Genomic DNA, 24,997 nt, shown 5'->3' on the forward strand with positions numbered 1-24,997 from the left:
AGAACTTAATTCGTTCTGGAGGTCCGTTCTTAACCTGAAACTGTTCTTAACCTGAGGTACCACTTTAGCTAATGGGGTCTTCGGCCGCCACCGTGCAATTTCTGTTATTATCCTGAAGCAAAGTTCTTAACCATTTCTGGGTTAGCGGAGTCTGTAACCTGAAGCGTCTGTAACCTGAAGCGTCTGTAACCCGAGGTACCACTGTATGCACTTTTTTAAAAAGAAAGACCTCTAGAAAGGTGAATGAGTTACAAATTAGCTGCGAAGCTCCTGGGAGGATATGACATGATGGCATGCTGTCCCTCCTTTGGAATTTATATGGAAAGCTTCCCTCGCCTCCCTCTTAAATAAAACTGAGGGAGGGATTATGCAACATCACATCCAGACCTTCCAGGGGGTTTTGCAGCCCTGTCTGCAGGTCATCTGCCTTTCCAGCAGTTCCAAGCTGTTGGAATTTAAAGTGGTACCTTGCTTGTCGAACTTAATCCACTCCATGAGTCTGTTCAACTCCCAAAACAGTTCGAAAACCAAGGCGTGGCTTCCGATTGGCTGCAGGAGCTTCCTGCACTCAATTGGAAGCGGTGTTGGATGTTTGGCTTCCAAAAAAACATTTGCAAACTGGAACACTCACTTCCAGCTTTGCGGTGTATGGGAGCCAAGCCGTTTGACTACCAAGGTACCACTGTATAAGGAAATGAAAGGAAAGGCAGCCCTTGAATGACCTTATGGAATTCAGATGGAGTTTGAATCCCAAAGTACAGTGGTACCTCAGGTTACATACGTTTCAGGTTACATACGCTTCAGGTTTAAAACTCCGCTAACGCAGAAATATTACCTCAGAACTTTGCTTCAGGATGAGAACAGATGAGAACGGTGGTGGTGCAGCGGTAGCAGGAGGCCCCATTAGCTAAAGTGGTCTTCAGGTTAAGAATAGTTTCAGGTTAAGAACGGACCTCCAGAACAAATTAAGGTACCACTGCATCAGGAATATCTTTATGCACTGACCTGAACGGGGAAAGAGGTACCACTGTAAACCTTGTCCAACCTGCACATTAATTGGTGGGTGACAAATTTGGCAAGTTCACTTTGGAATGAAGACCACCCCAGTTTCCATGAGCATCTCCAGCACAGATGCCAACCTACTTTAGCTGTTTGTGGGCAATGCACTGGACCAAGGCTGTGGAAACTCAGACCGAGGAGCCTAATGTTCTGTCTGGACTTCAGGGTTCTTCTAAGCTTCTCTTCCCAAGACACACAACTCACTGGCTCTGCTCCACACCGCTTTCTAATTCTTTTGCGAATGTGACCCTGAACTGCGATAACGCCTCTTGCTTGCATGGATGGAGATGGAGAAGTGTAGAAAAATAATTTCGCACTGCTGGAATGTGGCCTGCTGTACAAAGGTGAAAATCACTTCCATTGGTCAAGCCCACTTCTGTCTCTTGACCCCGGCACATCAGATGTTAGAAGGCCTTTAGGACGTGTGGACAGTATTATGGAGACTGGAAGAAGTACTGGATGCAACCTAGTTAAGGTCTGAATATGCAGCAAAACTTCTTCTTTTTTAACCTCATTTTAGTATAGAAAGCAAAGCTACGTACCTGTAGTTAAAATAGAAACAAAGGTCACAATGGTGAAGAAGACAACAAAAATCATTTCTATCCTCATCTGGAACCAACGTAATGTAGACAGATAAAGGAACCAGTTCGCCGTGTGCAAGTTCAGGGCTTTATGAAATAACGTCTCAAAATAAGGTTGCCGTCCAAAAGCTCTGAGTGTCCAAAGCCCCTTTAAGCTTGTAACAAGATGTGTGAAAATTGGACTTCTTGCTATAAACAATGCAAATTGAAAATAATAAGAGTTTTAGTACTTTCCAGAAATGAACTGGGTCTTTTTAAAAAACAACAACAACACAAAGATAACAAATACGTTTTCCATTAGACATATTCTTGCCTTCTTTTATAGCACTACATCATGTCAAAGAACATTCAGAACAGCATTTCACAGATTGTGAATATCTACTCTCCATCCTTTGATATCAGTCTGTATATATCTGCAACTGCTACAAGTTGTGTGGTTGCACGTCGAACAAAAGAAAAACCTGCCTATCTAATTTGCTTACTCTTCAAGGGTTCCTAGTATCTTGGTGCCATTTGCCATCTTTCACCTAGCCCTGTGCCCTTTAAAGGCTCAATTGAATCCATGGGCTTAAATGCGAACCACATGATTTTGGCTGCCGTGAGTAAAAGTGAGTTTCTTGAAACCAAATTCAAGGAGCTCAACTGATCCGTTTGAATCTCCAAAGCTTTTAGAAGCATCCTTCAAAGTTTGCTTCTATGCAAGAAAAAGAGTAAGCTAGTGTTATGTAGAGTTAACCTCTCCAACAGTTTATTTTCCATAAAGGAAAGTGACCCCCTTTATGAAACAACAGATGTCTTATTTGTCAACTGCTCAGCACAATGCCAGGCTCTTCTTTTTCCTGCAGATAACCTCTTATACACAGATATGCCCCCAGGCTTCAAGAAAAACCTCTGCCCTCCAGAATCTGCCTCTCTAGGCACAGTTCTCCTACTAGGGCAGGGTTGGGGTACCTATGGCTCTCTAGAAGTTGTTAGACTTAAAAGATTATGAAAATGGTAGCTCAGAAAGATCTGCAGAGCAACAACTTCCCATCTCCATACTACACGCTGCTTTTTGAGATGCATAAGACATCTCAAAGGCACTGGACTTAGGTCACAATAGTAAGGAGCAGCAAAACCCTACTAATAACAATGCACAAATTATGAATAAATCCAAAAGCTACTAAATGGACAAATTTAAGGAATTTTGGATTTACTAAAATGGTAAGGATGTTGAACGTTCCTAACCAGCTTGCCTCCCTAATAAAAAGTAAGTTGTCTCTCGATACATATCCATTCCATATGCCAAATCTCGTAACACTCTGTTGTGCTGCAGTTATGCTCATAACATTTCCCCCTCTGCAAAGCAGAGCACACTTTATTAGTCTGCTCCCGAGTTTTCGCTGAATGTCTTTACAGGGGTGCATTCTGTCCTCAGACTTTGGAATCTTGCATTGGGAAATTAGAGGGAGCTGGAGGAAAAGTGAAATGGTAAATCTCTATTCAGTTTATTTTTGTATCTTTTAGGAATCTACCAATTTTTGCCAGCCATACCTTCAGATTCCAGTTGTTTCAGCTGCTGAGAAGTGTGCAGGAAGTATGCTCTTAACATAACAAAGGCTCCTATCACAGGCACAGATGCCAGGAAGATGTAGGGTTGTATGACTGATACTACTGCTATAGCACCAATCACAATGAGCATTAACTGCAGGATGAAAGAAAAATGCTATTGACACAGTAAACGTCCCCTCTACGTTACAAATTCCAAATTGGTGATTTAATTTCCCCAGAGGAGGTATGAGCATATATATTTCAAACATCCCAGCAGTGTCTTCCCAACAAGGGTTTGCATCTGAGAACAAAAAGAAACTGATAGTATTTGGAGCTAAAGGTCTTGGAAATTAATAAGTGGTTTCATGATTTGCTAAATCAAGCACTCATTTAACAGTGGTCTGGAAGACATCACAGTGTTTTTCAAATGCACACCTGTACAATTATCAAAATAAGATGCAGATTCTTTCGTACAATTTTCATGGAACACTGTCAATTCATGGATATAAATATGAAAATTGTTCTATGACGATGCAAAATGCATATCTTTTTTGCATAATATTATCATGAACAAGGCTCTAGATTGTCCTTTGTGAATCATGGATTTTGCTTTCTGGTGGAACTATTTATTCTGCGTCACCCCATGGATATTTGTCTTTATCAGGAACACATAACATCAGAACATTACTCAGGGTAATCACAGACAATCATCTGAGGCCCTTCTTGGTGTGCCTCCTCCATGAGAGGTCCAGAGAGCGGCAACATGAGAACGGGGCCTTCTCTGAGGTAGCTCCCCACTTGTGGAATACTCTTATTAGGGAAGCTTGCCTGGCACTGCCATTACATACCTTCAGGCAAAAACACTCCTCTTTGTCTAATTAAACAATCTATGGTCCTTTAAACAATGGGGGGCTATTATTTTTGTTTGTTCCTATGGTATGTATTTCTGTGTTTTTATATTGCAAATCGTTCTGTGATCCTCAGATGAAGGGCAGTATAGGAAATTAATCATTATTAATAATAATAATGGTAATAATTGAAGAGAAAAAACTGCCTCAAGGCTCATCAGCAAAGGACTTGATATCTTATTACAACTTGGTCAAAAAATGCAGAAACGATTCTAATAATGCTAAAGCTACCATGGAATCATAGGACTGTAGAATTGGAAGGGACCCCAACGGTCATTGTCCAACCCCCTGAATTGGCAGGAATCCCAGCTAAAGCATTCATGACAGATGGCCATACAACCTGTGCTTAAAAGCCTCCAAGTAAGGAGTTGATACTTACTGTGGATCTATCACAGCGAGTAATTCAATGATTACTTAAAAGCTTCAAGTTTTATCACCAACAGTGGATGGCATGGTGGGCCTGCACTGCTCACCTGACCTCGATCCACTTCAGCCACCGCAGCACCCCAGGACAGAGAGAAGAAGGAATGTCATGACAGTGTGGTGTAGTGCAAACATGATGGCAGGAATGCCAGAATGGCTCTGCCATTGTGTTTGCGCCACGCCAACCTCACCACCACCACCACTGGACCCCTCTGTGCTGGTAAGCTGCAGTGACTCAGCCACACAGAGGTCAGATGTAGACCCAACACACCATCCGCTAATGTTTATCACCAAGTTGGTTTACTGGGAAATCTTAACATGGTCACCAGCGTTGGGTGACTGGAAGCTCTTCCATTTATGAAATGGATCAGCCTCAACCACACATTGTATCTCCTGAAATGCTGCAATTTGGAGGCCAAAAGCTTGACAAGCCATGGAAATAGAACTTGCATTTTATGCCTTGGGAGGAAACGGACTCATCTGTCAAAGTCATAGGGTTTAGCATTACTTTTGCAAATTCCAAATTAATATATGATTTTTTTGTTTAACACCAGTTTTTTCTAGGTGGCTGGTTTATGAAAATAAAGCCATTGTGGAACAAAAATCTGTAAAAAAAATGTATGTCCTATCCATATATTGGATAGCTCAATATCCATTATTGTCATGTGAAGCGTTCCTGGCTGGTTATTAGTTTACGAACTATGTTAAGCTAGCTAGGCAGTGAAGAAGGAGGAGAAAGAGTATGGAAATCATAATGCAGGGTTGAATGGTCATCACAGTTTTAACTAGAATTTAAGAAAGGAATGTTTAATTCAGCTAAAATACGCATCTTCATGAACATGGGAAGAACCCTACTGAATCAAACCATCTAATCTACCATCCTGAGTACAAACAGATGCTTCCAGGAAGCCCACTACCAGTACAGTGAGGTCCTCCCTCCCTGTTGCCCCAACAACTGCTGTTGAGTGGCATAGATTGCATATAGCTATCACGACTGTCACAGAATTCCCCTTTTAAGGCCATCTGATGTACTGGTCATTGCCACATCTCGGGTAAACCCTGCACACTGATTACGTATTATGTAAATAAGGATTTTATTTGGTCTATCCTGAATTTGCCACCACTCAGTTTAATTGGATTTTTCAACCCAAGTCTCTCTCTGGGTGTGCATGCACACACATATCACAGAATTGTAGGGTTATAGATTTGGAAGGGACCCTGCGGATCATCTAGTCCAACCCCCTGAAATGCAGGAATATGCAGCTGTCCCATACAGGGATCAGACCTGCAACCTTGGCATCATCAGAAGGCCTTGTACACCTTCTTCTGGCAACTCCTGCAGCCAAGCTGGAGGCAAATGTACTGCTCTGCTTTGGACCCCATCAGTGAGGCCAAGAGGGAAGTATTGTCATCTGGGCAGTCCAAGACTTCCATACACATTGCCCAGGCTTGCACCCCAGGAAGGTCACATTGGTTTTGCTAAACAGCGGTTTGACTTCACCCCCAGAGACGCACTCCATTGTCTCTTGAGATGCCAACAAGGAAGCCAGGAGGAAGAAGGAGTAAGCAGCTGAGCTAAGAGCCTCATGCGCAAGAAGGAAAGAGCAGAGAAACATAAATGGGAGAAAAGAAGAGTCATAAAGGCACAGATTGGGTGGCAAAACATTGAAAAGAAGCTTTATGTACACTAACATTATGAGCATTCATTTATTCTTGTTGCTTCTTCTTATTATTATTATTATATTTATTATTATTATTAGTCTCTTTTAATTTTCTGATCTTCGTAAGTGATGGCCAGAAAACCAGAAAACAAACCACTGTCAGCCACTCTGCAAAATATATATTTATTTTCACAAACCTGGATGAAGTCAAATATTGTAAGTGGTAGTAGGTCATCCAATATTGCTATATCCTTTGAGAATCTGTTAAGTATTCCACCTACAGGTTGAAGAAAATGAAATGATATAAGAGGAGGAGATTATTCCTAATATGAGCAAAGTTTATTAATATATCAACTATACATATAACCTTTCTTAGTAGTAATAATTTCTGACTACTTAAAAACAAATTGTGTGAAGTTTTGGAGAAAATTTAGCACTGAACTGAAACCTACCATAAAAAGACATTTGTTTTCATATAGACAGCAGAACTTTGGCACAAGGAGACTGGTCTGAATGATCTACAGTATTAGTAAAATTTTACAAAGGACTGCCTATGTCACATTATATCATATATATGTTGGTAAAGCGGCATGCAGGCCTGTAGCCCAATGCATTACTGTCCACTCAGCATAACATTAAGAAAATGCACTGTTTGTATAGGGGTACATGATCGCATAAGGCATAAAATAAGGCAGCTGGAGTAATGGAGCATAAATAACTACCGTATTTATATGCCCCCTAATTTGGGATACTCCAAATTAAGAAAACATCCCTCAGCACTACCTGTGTATAAGACGAGCCCCAATTTTAAACCTAATTTTTTGGTTAAGAAACCTAGTCTTATACATGGAAAAATACGGTGCTTATTATGCACTTGGGAATGGGCCATAGTTCCCCCACCCCTGTATAAACGGAGTAACTGGAGAGAAAAGTGACTGGTTTGGTAAGGCACAATCCAAGTCCCAGGTCTGCCACGCTAGAGGGGGCTCGGATGAGGTGGTGATGTCCTTCTGCCCTGTACATGTGTTAAAAGTCTTATCCTCTTTTTTACCTGGCTGCCCTAATTTAAAATTTGCTACCCTAATAGTGGACAATGACCCTCCTTTGCTCCCCTAAATTAGTTTTTTCTGGAGTTGTACTCTGCCTATCCTAAACATGTTTATTCAGAGGTCATCTCTTTTGACTCGAGCAATGGTTAAATTCAAACTCAGTGTTGTTTAGGACAACTCTCGGAAGTTACACTGCATTCAACAAGGCTTTCCTCTCAGATGTGTGCTGACCTAAATAGCTTTCAACCCAAGTACCGCATTCTAGAGCATGGGTAGGCAAACTAAGGCCCGGGGGCCGGATCTGGCCCAATCGCCTTCTAAATCCAGACGGACAGTCTGGAAATCCGCATGTTTTTACATGAGTAGAATGTGCCCTTTTATTTAAAATGCATCTTTGGGTTATTTGTGGGGCCTGCCTGGTGTTTTTACATGAGTAGAATGTGTGCTTTTACAGTGGTACCTCAGGTTAAGTACAGTGGTGCCCCGCAAGACGAATGCCTCGCAAGACGGAAAACCCGCTAGACGAAAGGGTTTTCCGTTTTTGAGCTGCTTCACAAGACGAATTTCCCTATGGGCTTGCTTCGCAAGACGAAAACGTCTTGCGAGTGTTCCAATTTTTTTTTGCTCCCCCCCCCTTTTTCTAAGCCGCTAAGCCGCTAATAGCCTTTTAGCCGCTAAGCCTTTAATAGCCGCTAATCCGCTAAACCACTAATAGCGCTAATCTGCTAAGCCGCTAATAGGGTTGCTTCGCAAGACGAAAAAACCGCTAGACGAAGAGACTCGCGGAACGGATTATTTTCGTCTTGCGAGGCACCACTGTACTTAATTCATTCCGGAGGTCCGTTCTTAACCTGAAACTGATCTTAACCTGAAGCACCACTTTAGCTAATGCTGCTGCCACACCGCCAGAGCACGATTTCTGTTCTCACCCAGAAGCAAAGTTCTTAACCCGAGGTAATATTTCTGGGTTAGCGGAGTCTGTAACCTGAAGCATACGTAACCTGAAGTGTATGTAATCCGAGGTACCACTGTATTTAAAATGCATCTCTAGGTTATTTGTGGGGCATAGGAATTGGTTCGTTTTTTGGTTTTTTCCCAAAATATAGTCCGGCCCTCCACAAGGTCTGAGGGACAGTGGACCGGCCCCCTGCTGAAAAAGTTTGCTGACCCCTGTAATCTAGAGTAACTGAGAGGAAGCTGATGGGCGAGGTGACATGTGCCACATAGGGAGTGAGATGGTCTATACCTGCTTTCAGTGTGTTGAAGGAAGACATGGGTGCCTGAAGGATGGCGTGCAGCATCTTGCGGTGAAGGGTTTTAGAAACTGAGATGAGAGTATGCACCAGGGGTAGGCCCCGAAAGAGGCCCAAGGCAAGTAAGGTATCAGCCACTCCCACATAAATGTAGAAGATGTAATAGCCGCTAGTCTCTGTAATGATGACTGCATAGCCCTCCACGTCTTGGGAGGAAGCATTTCTTGCCTGTGTTGCATTTGAGCTATCTGAAACAGACAACCTATTGAAAACAAAACAAAGCATAGACTATGATCAATACAGGTCTGAGTTAATTCTTTGTTCTAAAGTTGGGGGCAGAAATCGGAACTTCTGATCTACAGAAAATGGAAACTGAATATTTGGTAAAACTGTAATAATAATAATAATAATAATAATAATAATAATAATAATAATATTTCTTTATATCCAGCCCTCCCCAGCCAAAGCCGGGCTCAGAGCGGCTAACAACAGGAAAAATAGCACAATTTACATAAAACCACTGTCTATTAATTGAAATACATTCTAAAATCAATTCAGAATCAAATTAATGGCAACCATTGGGCTAGAGTTCTGTGAGGATTACAGCAGGAGAGAGGGGGTCAGACTATGCCTTGGCCAAATGCCTGGTGGAACAGCTCTGTCTTGCAGGTCCTGCAGAAAGATGTCAAGTCCCACAGGGCCCTAGTCTCTTGTGACAGAGCGTTCCACCAGATCGGGGCCACAATCGAAAAAGCCCTGGCTCTGGTTGAGGCCAACCTAACTTCCCTGTAATTTGCAATAGTGGTGAGGAGAATATCGATTTCAAAGGAAAGTGTTTTAAGTTTTCGCTATGGCAAAGTATATTCATGCTCACTTGTCTCTGTGTGTGAAAGGCAGAGAAGGGATTGGGTATCAATAAAAAGGTATGCAGTGTTGCAAGCCCCACCCACATTTGGCTCTGCCAATCATTTGCTGTGACTCCCACTTGATATTTCCCATGGGTCAAAAAATCTTCACAGAAAAAGAAAAATTGGACATGATAATGAATTTCATATAAGGCAAGGGTGCTTTGAAAATGGTTGCCTTGTACACTGCTGGTTCAGAAAACTAGCTTATTGATAAGCATTTGCTAAGGGACGCGGTTGGTGCTGTGGGTTAAACCACAGAGCCTAGGACTTGCCAATCAGAAGGTCGGCAATTCAAATCCCCGCGACGGGGTGAGCTCCCGTTGCTCGGTCCCTGCTCCTGCCCACCTAGCAGTTCGAAAGCACGTCACAGTGCAAGTAGATAAATAGGTACCGCTCTGGCGGGAAGGTAAACGGCATTTCCGTGCACTGCTCTGGTTTGCCAGAAGCTGTAGGCTGGCTCCCTTGGCCAATAAAGCGAGATGAGCACCGCAACCCCAGAGTCGGTCACGACTGGACCTAATGGTCAGGTATCCCTTTACCTTTACCTAAGCATTTGCTAAAAATGCAGGTACATCAAAAAATGTTGATCAATGTTAGAACTATAGTAAATATTTGTTGGCATCCATCTGTCTCAAGAGACAATGGAGTGCACCTCTGGGGGTGAAATCAAGCTGCTGGAGAATCACAGCGCCTGCTGTGGCTGCAGAGGCCAGTGACTTGGAACTGCTGCCTCCTGTATTGTTTTTGTGGTGTTAGCAGCACTGAGGCAACCACTCTGAGGCGCAAGCCTGGGCATTATGTATGGAGGTGCTGGGCTGTCCAGACAACTGGACCTCCCACCCACTCTTGGCCTTGCAGGAAAGACAAGAGATATGTTTGGCACCAGCTTGGCTGCGGGAGTTGCTGGAAGGAGGAGTGCAATACACTATCCCACTGTCTTAGGGACTCCACTCCAGAGTGTAGGGTTTGCTCCTTCTTCCAAAGATGTCCCGAAAGACAGGGGAAATGTTTTTTTCCCTCTGGGTTTATTCCCAAAGCCTTTCTCACAAATGAGTAGAGCTGCAGGGCAGCAAAGGTTTAGGATCAGAGTTTTCCTTCTCCTAGTTGGGCTACCTCCCCAGATTGCCGAGCTATAGTAAACAACTAATAACTACTGCTAATAATAATAATAATAATAAATTTTATTTATACCCTGCCCTCCCCGGCCAGAGCCGGGCTCAGGGCTGCTAACATCAATAACATTTCAGTAAAAACATAATAAGAAAAAAAAGAGAAAGAAAAAACAATTTAAAATACAGGTTAAAATGCAATTTAAAATGCAGCCTCGTTTTAAAAGTCAAAACCATAAGAGGAGGGAAACATAAGGGTCAGACTGAGTCCAAATCAAAGGCCAGGCAGAACAGCTCTGTCTTGCAGGCCCTGTGGAAAGATGTCAAGTATATTTTATATACTTAAAATAATATAATACAATAAACACTCACTTATTGATAATCAATACTCCAGCAAGAGAAGCCGCCACCTGCAAATAAGAAACACATAGTTTCATTGTCTATCATCAACATTTCCTGTTATTATCTTGTTGTTTTTCCAAGAAGTCCAAGATGGCATACATGTTAAAAACATAACAAGAGCCCTGCTGGATTAAAACAACAGCCCATCTAGACCAGAAACCTGTTCTTATAGTGGACAACCATCTGTCTAGGGAATTTTGGGAAATAAAATGGTGGTACATGTTTAAAGCAACTTCCTATTTTTATCTCATTCCTTTGTGTATGTGTTAATTTTCACTTCCCTTTTAAAGTTTACCAGTTTATATTTTATCAACCTTATTTTTACCCTCTGTTTTCTTCTCTGTTTACAGCGCAATGCTAGCAATGTCTTAGAAGAAACACTGTGTTAAATAGAGCATGCAGAAAGGTAATTGTTAGGAGGATCACACCATTAATTTCACACACACTAACAGGTTGTTGTTTTTTAGTAGACTATGGGTCAGACTAGAACATATTTAATCTAGAATCCTCCTGCCCTCCTCTTCCTCCGCCAGTGCCTGTGGGTTAGGAGTTCCAGTGGCTCCCTTCTGCTGCTATCCCTATGAAAAGAGTTATGCTAACAGTGCTTTCATTTACAGTAGCTTAAGCAGAGTTAAGTTAAAATAGAGTTAATATACTTACCTCAATTAGAAAAATAACTACACATATAATTAACACAATAATCAACTTTTTGTGGACAGTAATATATCTGAAGTATGTATTCCATGTAGTAACAGCATTCATGGTCTCTGAATCCTCACAAAAATATTCCTGGGAAAAGAATGGACAAGAACACCATTAGAACCAGTGCTTTCTTTCTAGAAAAATAGGTGCCAGGAAGTTGTTACAGTAAGAGCCACACTTTTTAACAACAAAAAGAGGTTCTGTTACTCCGTACCCTTGAGTGCCCCCTGAAAAAAGCACTGATTAGAACTATCTGAGTAACATAATCTTTTGTTGGCACCTTATTCAAAGGAATGAGAGCTGACTATTGTTGAGATGTGTATAAAACTTTTAAAATTTCTAGCTGTCTTCTAAACAATATGATATACTTGAAAATTCCTGACATCACATTGTTTTCGGATGTAAAAATGGTATCGGGGGGGATTTTTTTCAGGGAAACCCTGGATGTATGGCAACGTGACGGAAAAAGCAGCTCGAAAAGCTTAAAAATCACTATTTGGGGGGGGAGGTCCCCCCCCAAGGTGAACAATTTCTAAAAGGCTCAATAATTTTGCGTGTGCCAGGAATTTAACTTTTCTGAAATATGGCAGCCCTACAATATGATGCTCACACAATAAGATGCTTAAGAATATATGCCCAGTCTATTTCTTTGCATTCATACTTCGAACTTTTTTATTTAAAAGAACCATTGAGGAGCTGCAATGAAGGAGAAGATTTTGACAATATCTGGCAACCGCTGGTTATTGTACAGATGTTGGATACGTATTTTTTTTACTATTTTAAGGATTTGTTATGTTCACCACCTGGATACTTTGTTGTACTCATTTATAATTGCATAGTACACAATAAACAAGGCACTGCTATGCTCCCTGAAGCACAGCCCAAATGTAATCTTTGTGCTTTGATTCAACAATAGTACTGCTCAAGTGTTGGGTCTACTCGCGTTCAAACAATGCATGGTTGTGGGGAGTGAAGCCACACATACCATCCGAGCTCCTAGGACCTTGCACACTCCACTCTGGATTTTTACACGGGCAGGATTGTTGGGGGCAGTACACATAGACCTGCACCCCATCATGCGTTCTTTGAATGTGAGTAAATCCAACACCTGAGTAGGACTATTACAGTGAGAAGAATCTCCCTGAGATCATTAATTACATTTTCAAATGTGAAATCAAAGGGGTACGTGATACAAGAATGCTCTACTGGGTGTTCAGTCATAGAGGACCATGTTACGTAGATCATGGGTAGGCAAACTAAGACCCAGGGGCCAGATCTGGCCCAATCACCTTCTAAATCCAGCCCGCAGACAGTCCGGGAATCAGAGTGTTTTTACATGGGTAGAATGTGTCCTTTTATTTAAAATGCATCTCTGGGTTATTTGTGGTGGTGTTTTTACATGAGCAGAATGTGTGCTTTTATTTAAAATGCATCTCTGGGTTATTTGTGGGACATAGGAATTCATTCTCCCCCACAAAAAAATATAGTCCAGCCCCCAAGGTTTGAGGGACAGTGGACCGGCCCCCTGTTGAAAAAGTTTGCTGACCCCTGACACAGATACTGGGAACTGAAGCATATCTAACAACAATCTTCCAGAAGAGCAGCCATGTTAGTATGTTTGCTGATAAAATAGTCTTTCAGCAATGTAAAAGAGTAGCCAGGTTACTATGGGATAAGCTTTCATTTTATGAGGTGGGTGGTATATAAATGCACATCTGCCAACAGTAATTTGAACCACGTACCTTTAAATCCTCTTCATTAAGCTCCTCGCTTATTTCTGCCACACTGTCCATAGACAAGCGCCTGGCATAGATATCTGTCTCGCAAGACGGGTGGGCTACTGACATTTTACGTATGGATACGTTGCCCTTTTTGTAAAAACTCTGACGTTGGTGAACTGATGTTCGGGTCATCAAGTTAAGCACAGACTGTCTTCTATGTTCTCTAAACGTGGGTCCTGCGTTGATCACATTGCTGCGTGGCAGAATTGCCTCTCCTTGTTCAGAGTCCGGTACCAAGGAAAACCTTCTTTCTACGGGTTTCCCAAGGCCTTCTTCTATGCCATTGACCTGAAGAGGAGTTTTTTGCATAAAGGAGAACTTCCTGCTAGAATTCAGCGCATTCATGACCGAGTTCTTCCTTTTTTCCACAAAGTTTGAGGTCTGTTTAAAAGACGTTCTCTTTATTTCGTTTGGTGCGCCCATGCCGTCGCTACCAATAGAAAGTCTCCGCAGTGTTTCGCTTAGAATGGAGTTCCTTCGATCTGTGCTGAACTGATCAAAACCATCAAATCCCATCAGCTCAGAGCTAAAGTTGGGTCTCTGACCCTGAAGTTCAGAAAAGGTCCCATAGAAATAACAGCTTCCTTCGTGTAAAATTAGTATCTTGTCTGCTATTTTCAAATGTTCCAGCTTCGATGTAACAAGTATTCTAGTTTTATTGACAATAAGTTTGCAAACACAGCTTCGCAAAAAGAAGGGGGAGGAAACAATTAGAGATTTCAAGGAGGGTAATCATTGCTTATTTTCTGTCCAATTTTGCTGATCTTCTTTGAGTGCTTTCCAATTTAAAAGCAACAACCCAGATTTATTTAGCCAAGATACAATTTGAAGAGCAAAAAAAAGTATGTCACTCAAGTAATTGTGCACTGAGGACTCTAGCTAGGTATCTGAATATCATAGCCCCCAGCACTGGGTATATGGGGCACAGGGAGCTCCAGCCTCAATATTTTGAATCAGGGTGCCCACTCACCCCCAATATTGAGGGGGCCAACATCCCCTACCACCCCGGGCACCCTCCATGTGATCCAGCCCCTGCCTGTTTGTTTTTTTAAGACTCAGTTAAACAATTATTTACACACAAACATAGAAGAGAAGTGTGTTCTTTTAAATGTCATTAAGTGGCTGATAACAGCTAAGGTGAGGTCAGCAAACCAACACAAAGGGTTATAGCACATCCTGGGATGATCTACAGAACTACTGAAATTCAGACTAAGAAGCTTGGAATGATCATGAGGGTTTATTGCAATCCAATCAGTTACAATATCCATAGAATAATGTGCATTTCATGGTGTTCTGAACCTTACCAAGCCTACTCCTAAAAGCATTAAGCATTTGCACAAAATCAAATTATACATTAGAAAATCTGTTTCTTGGGTTTGGGTACTGCTTTGCACAAATTCTTTTGCATTATGTTGGCATAATACCCTGTGCATTTATTTATTAAATAAGCAGATTTTGTTTATTAAATTTATTTATTTAATAACATTTATTTATTAAATAAGCAAATATGTCAAAAAATACTATACCTTTCAAATATTTCTTTCTCTGTTAACATGTCTAGATAACCGAAAGGGGAATCCAAAAGATACAAATCTGCATCTTTATATACTGCTCTAAATAAAGGACATAAAAATGAAATTAGCTCCCATTAAAAGTAAATGCTAACATTTAATTTATATTTGGAATGTTTGATCAGAATATTTTTTCTATTAGTATATGCAATAAAAACATCACCCAGAGAATCCAGTATTGTGATCACGTAGGCTTTATAATCCACCATATTAACATTTAATTTCAGGAAACAATTACAGTCTGAGTTTTTGAACGCCAAGGTGCCTCTGCTGCAGCAGCACTGGACCTGCCTGCATCTGCCCCAGTGGCAACAAAATATGTTTCTCGCATATTGGTTTCTACAGCCACAGCAGGCACTGTAACCTTCCAACACTTTGATTTCACCCCCAATGGCGCATTCTTCCATTGTCTCCCAAGACAGACAGATGCCAGCAACAACCGATACCAAGCACTTATCCATTGACACGCCACATAAAAGCATGGTGCTTTGCTTGGATCATAAATCCTCGGTGATTAAATTTGAATTTTGCCATTGTTGGTGAACATGGTGGCAATCATGTTTCTCCAGAATAAGCTCAAAATGTAAACAAGAGGTAAATTAGCCCATGAAGGTGCTGTAGACATATTTTCTATCTATGTGATTAAAGAGGTCCCATATAAATGGTATCTACATGTTATGCTGGACACGGGTGGTGCTGTGGGTTAAACCACAGAGCCTAGGACTTGCCGATCAGAAGGTCGGTGGTTCGAATCCCTGCGACGGGGTGAGCTCCTGTTGCTAAGTTCCTGCTCCTGCCAACCTAGCAGTTCGAAAGCACATCAAAGTGCAAGTAGTGCAAGTGCAAGTACCTTTCCGGCGGAAAGGTAAATGGTTTTTCCGTGCGCTGCTCTGGTTCGCCAGAAGCGGCTTAGTCATGCTTGCCACATGACCCGGAAGCTGTACGCTAGCTCCCTCGGCCAATAAAGTGAGATCAGCGCCGCAACCCCAGAGTTGGTTGCGACTGGACCTAATGGTCAGGGGCCCCTTAACCTTACATGTTATACCGGGGAAGGATCTGACTATTCCAGCTCTACAATTCTCTTATTCTATTCCAGTTCTCTTAGTTTAAGTCATATAACCCTCATCTGAAAGCTGCCACCTATTCCTGTAGTGTATTACTTCAGTTGAAATGGGAGCATCACCAACAATTCTAGTTTAAATAAGGACTGTGTTGCTAGTGACAATTCTGTGCTAAAACCACTACCTCCCGTGTGCTTCCCATAAGTTGTGAGGAAATGCCTGACTGAGCTTGCAATGGGAGTAGTTGCACTAGTGAATAATGCAATGCTGAAAACTTTGGGCAGACATTGCACCCATTTTCAGAGGCAGGGATGATTTCAAACATTATAACAATGGGAACCTGAATGCATTAGTTCTTGCAGAGTGGAAACTGCTAGTTGCAACAGGGGAGGAAAATGGAGTGTAGGATTATTTCTGATGCCTCCCTTTAAATGCCAGAACTTTGGAAAAGGCTGGAATTTCATATCATGGAACTAGAAAGCTGTATTTGAAAACATTAAAAATTTAGCAGCAATTTTAGGCACCAGAAGTTTTTCAATGAGTTGTAAGAAAGCAACAAGGTTCTGAATTTATAAAACTAAATCTTTACCTTGCATATGAATGTGAGGCTTCCATTAATCATGAGAAATTGCATGCTGATAACAAAACAAGTATGGGCTGTATTTATTAAAAACATCATACAATTATTTCAATTCACCTGGCAAGAGAGATCCTGGCTCGCTGACCACCACTGAGAGTGATCCCACCTTCTCCCAAAATGGTGTCATCTTTTTCTGGTAACTTCGAAATGTCCTGTTGAAACATTTTATGAAAGTTTTTTTTTTCCAGATTACACCATAGCTTCTCAATTTATATCATATGGAGCAATTCTAAGTCATAAAAATGAGTGACTGAGGGCAAATTCACACAACTTCTTTGCCATTTTAACCAGATCTGGTTGGGAGCAATCTCTCTTTAGAGCTCTTTGCAACCCAATGGGCTCTTCAGAATCCTGACTAATCTAATCATACACAGGATTTGGCCACTTTACAGCTCACCCCAGCTACCCATAACTTATACAGATGCCAATTGGCTCCAGTCTCCCTTCATTGCAATAACTGCTTAATTGTTTCTAGCCTATGTTTTTTTTTTTGTTATTTGGCAAGCAACTAATCCATTAGATGAGCATTCCTCTTCTCCCATTAAGCTTAGTTTATGTGGTAGCCTTTTGTGATGGACATGGCAGACATTTGATATAATGCAGAAAATGTAATTTCCCAGTCATTCATTTAGTGGCATGGGACACAGTTTCTTAGCAAGCACACATGGTGGACTTTAAGAACTCACCAGCTTCCATCCTGGTGGCTGGTTGTTTTTAATTAAGCCCTAGAAATTATTGCCATCTCTATTTGACTGGTATTATTTTTAATGTACATTCTTGGGTGAGGATCTGTACTTCATTTGGGATAAGACTTCCAAAATTTTAAATACTCCCCCCCAAAAAAAACTTTTAGGGTAAAATAGGTTGCGATGTTCGCACCAGAGTAATAGGAGATCATCATGCGCAGACTAATAGCAGACAAACAAGCACTGCCCATATTGTGTTTCCTCTGGGGTAGATAACAGCACATGTTGCTTTGCTTTCTTCCTTGGGAAAGGCTGCACATCTGCAGTAGAGCAGAGAGGACCACATGCACAATGCTACGACTCTTTCCAGCTCTAGACCATGAGACAACCCTCGTACCTTTAGGAATTCCCTCTGCTGCAGGAAAAATCCATTGCACTTTTGAGTAAGTTATCTAAAGCAGGGGTCAGCAAACTTGTTTAGCAGGGGGCCGGTCCACTGTCCCTCAGACCTTGTGGGGGGCCAGACTATATTTTTTAGGGGGGGATGAACGAATTCCTATGCCCCACAAATAACCCAGAGATGCATTTTAAATAAAAGGGCCCATTCTACTCATGTAAAAGCATGCTGATTCCCAGTCTGAGGGCTGGAATTAGAAGGTGATTGGGCCGGATCCGGCCCCCAGACCTTAGTTTGCCTACCCATGATCTAAGGCTAATTGTTCTGTAAGATGTTTATCCCCTTTTCCTGCCCTACATTTGTTTTAGTTTCATCTTTCAGTCTTTGGGGTCATTATGCTCTGCTGGATTTGATTAGGTAGTCAGCTACTAAGACAAATACGCTACCAGCAATTTAAACTCTGGTTTGCTTTGTAAATAAACACAATAATCCTGGGCTTCCTTCAGTTTTTCTCTTTCCTGATTCTCCAAACATTGATTTGGTTATTTTCTGAATGTTTTTTCCCCTCCACAGTTTCAGCATTAATTTCACTGTGGGTACTTAAGATGGAGACAGCAGTCTAGTCTGTTTTGTAAGCTGCTGGGACTCTTTTGAAGATAACCTGCGTATCTGACAAACTTAACTATAAAATACCCATAGGGACAAAAGCAAGTCTCATATTTCCTCTGATCATCGACAGTGAGAGTCATATACAAAAGGAGAATCCTGTTAGCATCCAAATCAGAATCCCAATCCTAGTCAGAAGAAAGAAGGCCTTATGTTCACTGGGACTCGATATATGAAGTCTAACAGGGATGCGGGTGGCGCTGTGATCTAAACCACTGAACCTCTTGGGCTTGCCAATCAGAAGGTCAGCGGTTCGAATCCCCTCAACAGGGTTAGCTCCCGTTGCTCTGTACCAGCTCCTGCCAACCTAGCAGTTTGAAAGCACGCCAGTGCAAGTAGATAAATAAGTATTGCTGTGGTGGGAAGGTAAACGCTGTTTCCGTGCACTCTGGTTTCCATCACGGTGAACCGTTGCACCAGAAGCGGTTTAGTCACGCTGGCCACATGACCCGGAAAGCTGTCTGTGGACAAACGCTGGCTCCCTCAGCCTGAAAGCAAGATGAGCACACACCCCCAGCTGCCTTTGACTGGACTTAATCGTCCAGGGGTCCTTTGCCTTTACCTATATGAAGTCTAAGGCTAATTAAGGAACATACAAAATTGAGGGGGGAGTTTAGATTGGCAGGCAAGCAGAAGACCGGCTGGCCACTCTGAGAATAGATTGCCGAACTAAATGAGCCTTAGACCTGGTTCTCTTCCTATGTTCTTAAGGGGGAAAGTAAGATTGTGAAACAATTTTCTTGAGATATTTCCTAACTTGTCTGTGAGTATCACGATTTGCCAGGTTTTCTGAGACCTTTATCAAAGTTCATCGAGGCCTTCTCAATGTCCACTGTATAGTTCTGAGGGAGAAAATTGCATTGGAGTCTACTTCTCCTTAAGCTCTCAAGCCAATCATGTTTCTTTAAAGTTTCAGTTGCTCCCTTCCCACCAGCCTTGAGTACAGTTTTAAGATTGTCAAGGACTGTTCCTAAATACTATACTCAGTGCCAGACATAATGCGTTCAGCGTCCCTGGTAAAATCCTGCATTTGTTTTAATAAATAGAAATATAGGTCCTTTTCTGAGGGAAACACCACAAACCTTGATGGATTTCTGGTTCCATCTCAAATATTTTTGGATTGAAAAGTACCACTAATGAGGTCTTTCAACACTGCAAACACTAATTCAGAGTACAACAAGTAAAATGTTCCACCCTGCAGAATGTGCTTTAATGTATCTTAAAAGGAATTTTTTTCTCCTATCTCAAAACCCAGAAAGTTATGCAAGCTATTTGCTTTCTCATCCATCTATGCATAATTGAATTTGATAAAGCTACCTCGCACATCTCCTTCAATCCTTCAAGTGAAATTTGATGGTACATTCTTTGGAACGGATTGAACACTGGTCAAAGGAGATAGGGGCTGTTAATGATTGGGTTTCCTGACATGAAAACTAATTGAGGTACGAATGGGGGAGTGATAGTCTGACCTTTCACTTTACCTGCACCAAGTAGTTTGCTGCTTCAAATATACATACATGAGAAAGGTAATATAGGTAAAAGGTAAAAAGGTAAAGGACCCCATGACGGGTTAAGTCCAGTCAAAGGCAACTATGGGGTTGCGGCGCTCATATCGCTTTCAGGTCGAGGGAACCGGCGTTTGTCCACAGACAGCTTTCCAGGTCATGTGGCCAGCAGGTCTAAAGCGCTTCTGGCACAACAGAACACCGTGACGGAAACCAGAATGCACAGAAACGTCATTTACCTTCCTGCCGCAGCAGTACCTATTTATCTACTTGCACTGGCGTGCTTTTAGACAACAGCACCACCCGCATCCCATCAGAAAGGTAATATATGAACTATGACTTACAGGTATGAGATGAGCAAGCTGTTCAGCATTCCATATTACTTGCTTAGTATAGCAATGTGATACATGCACTTTTGCAAATACTAGTTAATAGACACTTCTGATAAAAATATTTTAAGTGCTGTTACTAGCTCTACATCTTCTGTCTCATCCCTATTCTTTTCCTTCTATTCAGACCCAGAAGATTTATAGCTTACCTGGCTGAGCCATTTGTAGGTTATGCAACACAACCTACCCATCACGAAAACATAATTTCAGGAAATTTCTGCTTTAATTATTTTGTTGGCAAAACCTGACTTTAATGAACAGACAGACTTTGGAAGTACAGCAACCTCAAGCAAGAATTGGATTTCTACAATTTCAACAGCCATTTCAAAATTTCAAGATTCAGCCAAAGAGATAACAGACATGCATATATATTAGTATAAATTTGACTATAACATTACTGTGGCTGTTTCCTCTTAACAGAATGCATAATATTTGATTCTTAGATTTACTATCCTAGTTATGGGACAGCTATACCTTATTATACGTAAAAATTCAGAGGGTTAGTTCCCTACAATGTAATTGAAATCATTCTTGCAGCTGATGACAGGTTCCACAAGAGTATGACACATCTCAGGAAAATATTGTCTCGCTATCCCATTCTGATTTATTTTATCATGCTTTGACTAGATGTGTCAACAACTATATTTCTCTCTCTCTCTCTCTCTATATATATATATATATACATGAATTTGATGCCCATATTGACCTTAATTAATTGTAAGCCCAGTGTTGTTTTGAAATTTTAATTTTACCGGTGATTATAAATACAAGTTGCTTTATGATTTGGACACATTTTAAATTATTCACCAGTCAAGGCTGTGCAATGAGATCTAAGCAGAAGAGGACTGTACCTTGAACAGGGAAATTAAAGCATTAGGGTTCATATAGCCTTGTGCTGAATGAGGAAAATACTGAATACAGTACAGTACTAATAAATTATAAGTGCTTCTTTGAATTTTAAAAATCTTATTCAGTACTTCTTATACAGTACTGCCATTGGCTATATGTACCCCTGCAGCTTTTAACCACAATCACGTACTACAAGCAAGAAGAAAATATTAAAGACTGACCTCTTCTAGCTGACAGGCTTTGATGACACTCTTGTATCGGAATTCATCATAGGAAACCCCAAAGATGATGTTTTCTTTAATTGTTCCAGGCATGATCCATGATACTTGAGGGCAAAAGGAAATCCTTCCACTGTGTTTAATTTTACCTTCCAAAGGCTCCAGCTCTCCCATAATCATCATCAGGAGAGAAGTCTGTTATTGAGATTTATAATAATTAACATTCATTCTTTAATAAAGAGGTGTGTACAACAAGATCTAAGGGACGCGGGTGGCGCTGTGGGTTAAACCACAGAGCCTAGGACTCGCCGATCAGAAGGTCGGCGGTTCGAATCCCCGCAACGGGGTGAGCTCCCGTTGTTCGGTCCCTGCTCCTGCCCACCTAGCAGTTCAAAACCATGTCAAAGTGCAAGTAGATAAATAGGCGGGAAGGTAAACGGCGTTTCCGTGCGCTGCTCTGGTTCGCCAGAAGCAGCTTAGTCATGCTGGCCACATGACCCGGAAGCTGTACGCTGGCTCCCTCGGCCAATAAAGCGAGATGAGCGCCGCAACCCCAGAGTCGGTCACGACTGGACCTAATGGTCAGGGGTCCCTTTACCTTTACCTTTACCTTACAACAAGATCTAGCAGCCATGACTATTCTAAGTTTGCAACTTTGTACAATATGTTTATATCAATAAATCTGAAAGGATGGGGTTTTATGTGCATGGTTTGGCAGATTCATTCCAATACAATTCAAAATGCAAAAGGATGAAGAGTCTGAAAATCACCCTTGCAAGCTCAGAAAATAGCCTGTCAGTCATAGAAGTCTTTCACATTTACAGAGTAAACCTCAATGCCCCTGTGAATATCTGATGAGTCAGGCAAAGCATTAGGTGTAAATTAATCATAAACCCAGAGATATGACTATTTGTTCAACCTTGAAAAAGCGTAATTAATTTGTGTAACTTTTTAATTGATCCTATTAATGATTTGGCTTGGTGTGACATTTCCTGCAATACTTCTCTGTAAAACAGTACAAGAGCACAGCTAGTGATTCATTCTAGCTTGAAAGCCCTTCAGGAAGCTATTGATCGTGACTTCAGAATACACTTGCCATGGTTTCTGAGTTAATTAGTAGCTAATAGTAACTTTGTGGCACTTAGTGCACATCAAAGTGGTAAGAAATATGAGGAAATATCATACATGTTATCAAAGGTACTCTAAATGCAAGCCGCCTTCAGAAATTAGCCTCTATGCATTCCCTTCATTTTTTCTTTGAATGCTGTGAAAGCTAATTTCTAAAGGGGGTCTACTTGTCACAGAATGCCTTTAGTTAGTAAAACAGTCATAAAACTTTATTTTTAAACTTCTGCATCTCCAGCAGAGGTGGGCTTCCTGTGACACAACTTGAGAACTTAGGACAGCGGTTCTCAAATTTTTATTCTGAAAGTGTGGACCAGAGAAAAAAGATTTGAGAACCACTGTCTTAGGCACTGCGGCTAAGTTGTGACTTGATGAGTTAGTTATCGAGAATAACTGGAGTCAGGGCTGGTGCAAGATGCAAAAGCAAACAAAATACCCTTTAAAGTTTAAAAACCTTCCTGCCCTTTTAAATATTGTGTAGAAAAGGTAAAGGGACCTCTGATGATTAGGTCCAGTCACGAACAACTCTGAGGTTGCAGCGCTCATCTCACTTTACTGGCCGAGGGAGCCGGTGTACAGCTTCCGGGTCATGTGGCCAGCATGACTAAGCCGCTTCTGGCGAACTAGAGCAGTGCACAGAAATGCCGTTTACCTTCCCGCCGGAGTGGTACCTATTTATCTATGTGTGTGCCATCGTGTCTACTTCCAGCCTATCTTTCTGCCGTTAAAAAGAATGCATCATTTAATATCACAGAATTAATCGGCTCCACTTCCGGGTGGGGATGGTTTGCGGTCAGGCCGCCTAGACTCCCACCTCAGCGTGAGGGCAGGACAGCGCCCCATGTCATGCTGGGAGAGACCCCGGCCACGTCAGGTTACCAGGTGGCCAATCAGGTCGCTTGGGGGCGTGGCTGGGGCCGATTTAAGCCGCGGCGCGACTCTGAGGCTTACCTTTCAGCCTCGCACCACGGATCTCCCACCCTCCCATCCTTTTTTCAGGTCGCGTCACTGGCCTTGCTATGATCTTCAATTGGTCACTGTTGAGGGGCCTGGTAGGACTTTTTTCCATTTGGCAGACTGGCACCAGCCACTTGGTTTTTGCCTACCTCATAGCAATCGTCACAATGTTGTAAGGTTTGGCAGTTAGGCATTGGAGTAGTGATGTGTGGGGGAGGGGAGGTGCGGCCATCTGGGGAATCCAGGGGTGTGGATCTTGTCCAAAGCCTGGGGAGGGACTAGGGCCATGCCACGACCCCAGCAGGAACCCAGGGTGCTCAAGTCGATCCACATCGGCAGGCTCCCCCTACTGGTGGTTTACCTTCCTGCAAGGCAGGCAGGAGTCAGATATAGTCCGTTGTTGCCAATGCCTAAGCCAATACCGCTCACATTCTGTAACCAATAAAGTTGTGGCCTAAATTTTGCCCGTTAACATTAACCTAAAATCTGGGTCCTTCTGTCTTTATTCTCCTGGGGGGGGTGGCTTGGGGGCCTTGACATGCAAATATTTCAGCAGTCTGCCATCGGTACCTTTCCTGCTCCAGTAGACCCTGCAACAGCCAGCATCTCTCCCTTTTCAATTCTGAAGTTGATGTCCTTAAGGACAGGAGTAAAATGAAGTTGGAAGTTGCTGAAGAAGAGACCATCACTAGCAGTGGATATTTTCCTGTCGCCATTTTCCTGCTGTGCTTTTGCAAAGAACTCCCCAGATCCCTGCAAAGAGGAAAAGCAAATGCTCAGAATTATAGAGCAGCAACAAGGAAGTGCATGTATAAATGAGTTCTCTAAAGAAAACGCTTTCATATTATGTATCTGCGTTATTATTGCATTAAAATAATTCCATATGTTCTGATGTTTGCTATTTTCAATGCTGACATTTTGGAGATGGACCCTAATTTAAAAACTGTAGTATATTTATTGTATATTCATCAAGCCGCTTCTTTGTGCTCCTTGTACAAACACACCCACCCACCCAAAGACGAACTTCTCTTCTTCCTTGCATTGAATTCCCACCCTGTCACATCACCTGCATTTAAGAAATATCGCAGCATGGTTGCCAACTATGGTTAAGGTTTACCAGATTTCCCATATCATCTGGAAATCATAACTGGAAATGGATTCTGAGTTGGAAGAAAATCTGGCTTAACTTGATGTTAACCGCTAACCTTGGTGTAGATGTATTGAATATCCACAGTTAGCCGGATATATGTTCTGATATCAATCAAGCAATTCCATACTCTATATCAAAACCCGTCCCAATCCCTCAAATTGGTATGCAAAGGTGAATCAAACTTTTTTAAAAAATGTTATTATAGTCCATTATTGGGGTTATCAGGGCGGAGTCTAGAAAAATGAGTGTTTTTCTTGGAAAGCTTGGATAAAGGGAGAGATGAGGAGACAACTTCTTTTCCCTTTTTCCCACCATCTGCCTATGTAATGAGACACTGGCATGTATTAAAAGATGCACCTATATTGCAACACCAGTCAATATTTATATACCACGTTAGTTGTATGGTGTAGTGTTGAG

General features: G+C 41.8%; 1 protein-coding gene across 3 annotated transcripts in view; it reads right to left on the bottom strand.

Moving 5' to 3' along the window:
• CFTR (CF transmembrane conductance regulator) overlaps nt 1–24,997 on the bottom strand; it is a 92,126-nt gene that overhangs the window by 30,340 nt on the left and 36,789 nt on the right. For all 3 annotated transcript variants that reach the window (XM_082239465.1, XM_082239464.1, XM_082239466.1), the window contains 11 exons: nt 24,001–24,183; nt 21,352–21,543; nt 16,696–16,790; nt 14,893–14,979; nt 13,328–14,048; nt 11,544–11,672; nt 10,854–10,891; nt 8,458–8,726; nt 6,360–6,439; nt 3,174–3,324; nt 1,602–1,829 (listed from right to left, as the gene is read on the bottom strand). In XM_082239465.1, coding sequence (XP_082095591.1) covers nt 1,602–1,829; nt 3,174–3,324; nt 6,360–6,439; nt 8,458–8,726; nt 10,854–10,891; nt 11,544–11,672; nt 13,328–14,048; nt 14,893–14,979; nt 16,696–16,790; nt 21,352–21,543; nt 24,001–24,183 — 2,173 coding nt within the window. The remainder of the gene's footprint in view (nt 1–1,601; nt 1,830–3,173; nt 3,325–6,359; nt 6,440–8,457; nt 8,727–10,853; nt 10,892–11,543; nt 11,673–13,327; nt 14,049–14,892; nt 14,980–16,695; nt 16,791–21,351; nt 21,544–24,000; nt 24,184–24,997) is intronic.

Source organism: Podarcis vaucheri, assembly GCF_965113315.1.
Source record: "Podarcis vaucheri genome assembly, chromosome: 10".
Classification (NCBI taxonomy): domain Eukaryota; kingdom Metazoa; phylum Chordata; class Lepidosauria; order Squamata; family Lacertidae; genus Podarcis; species Podarcis vaucheri.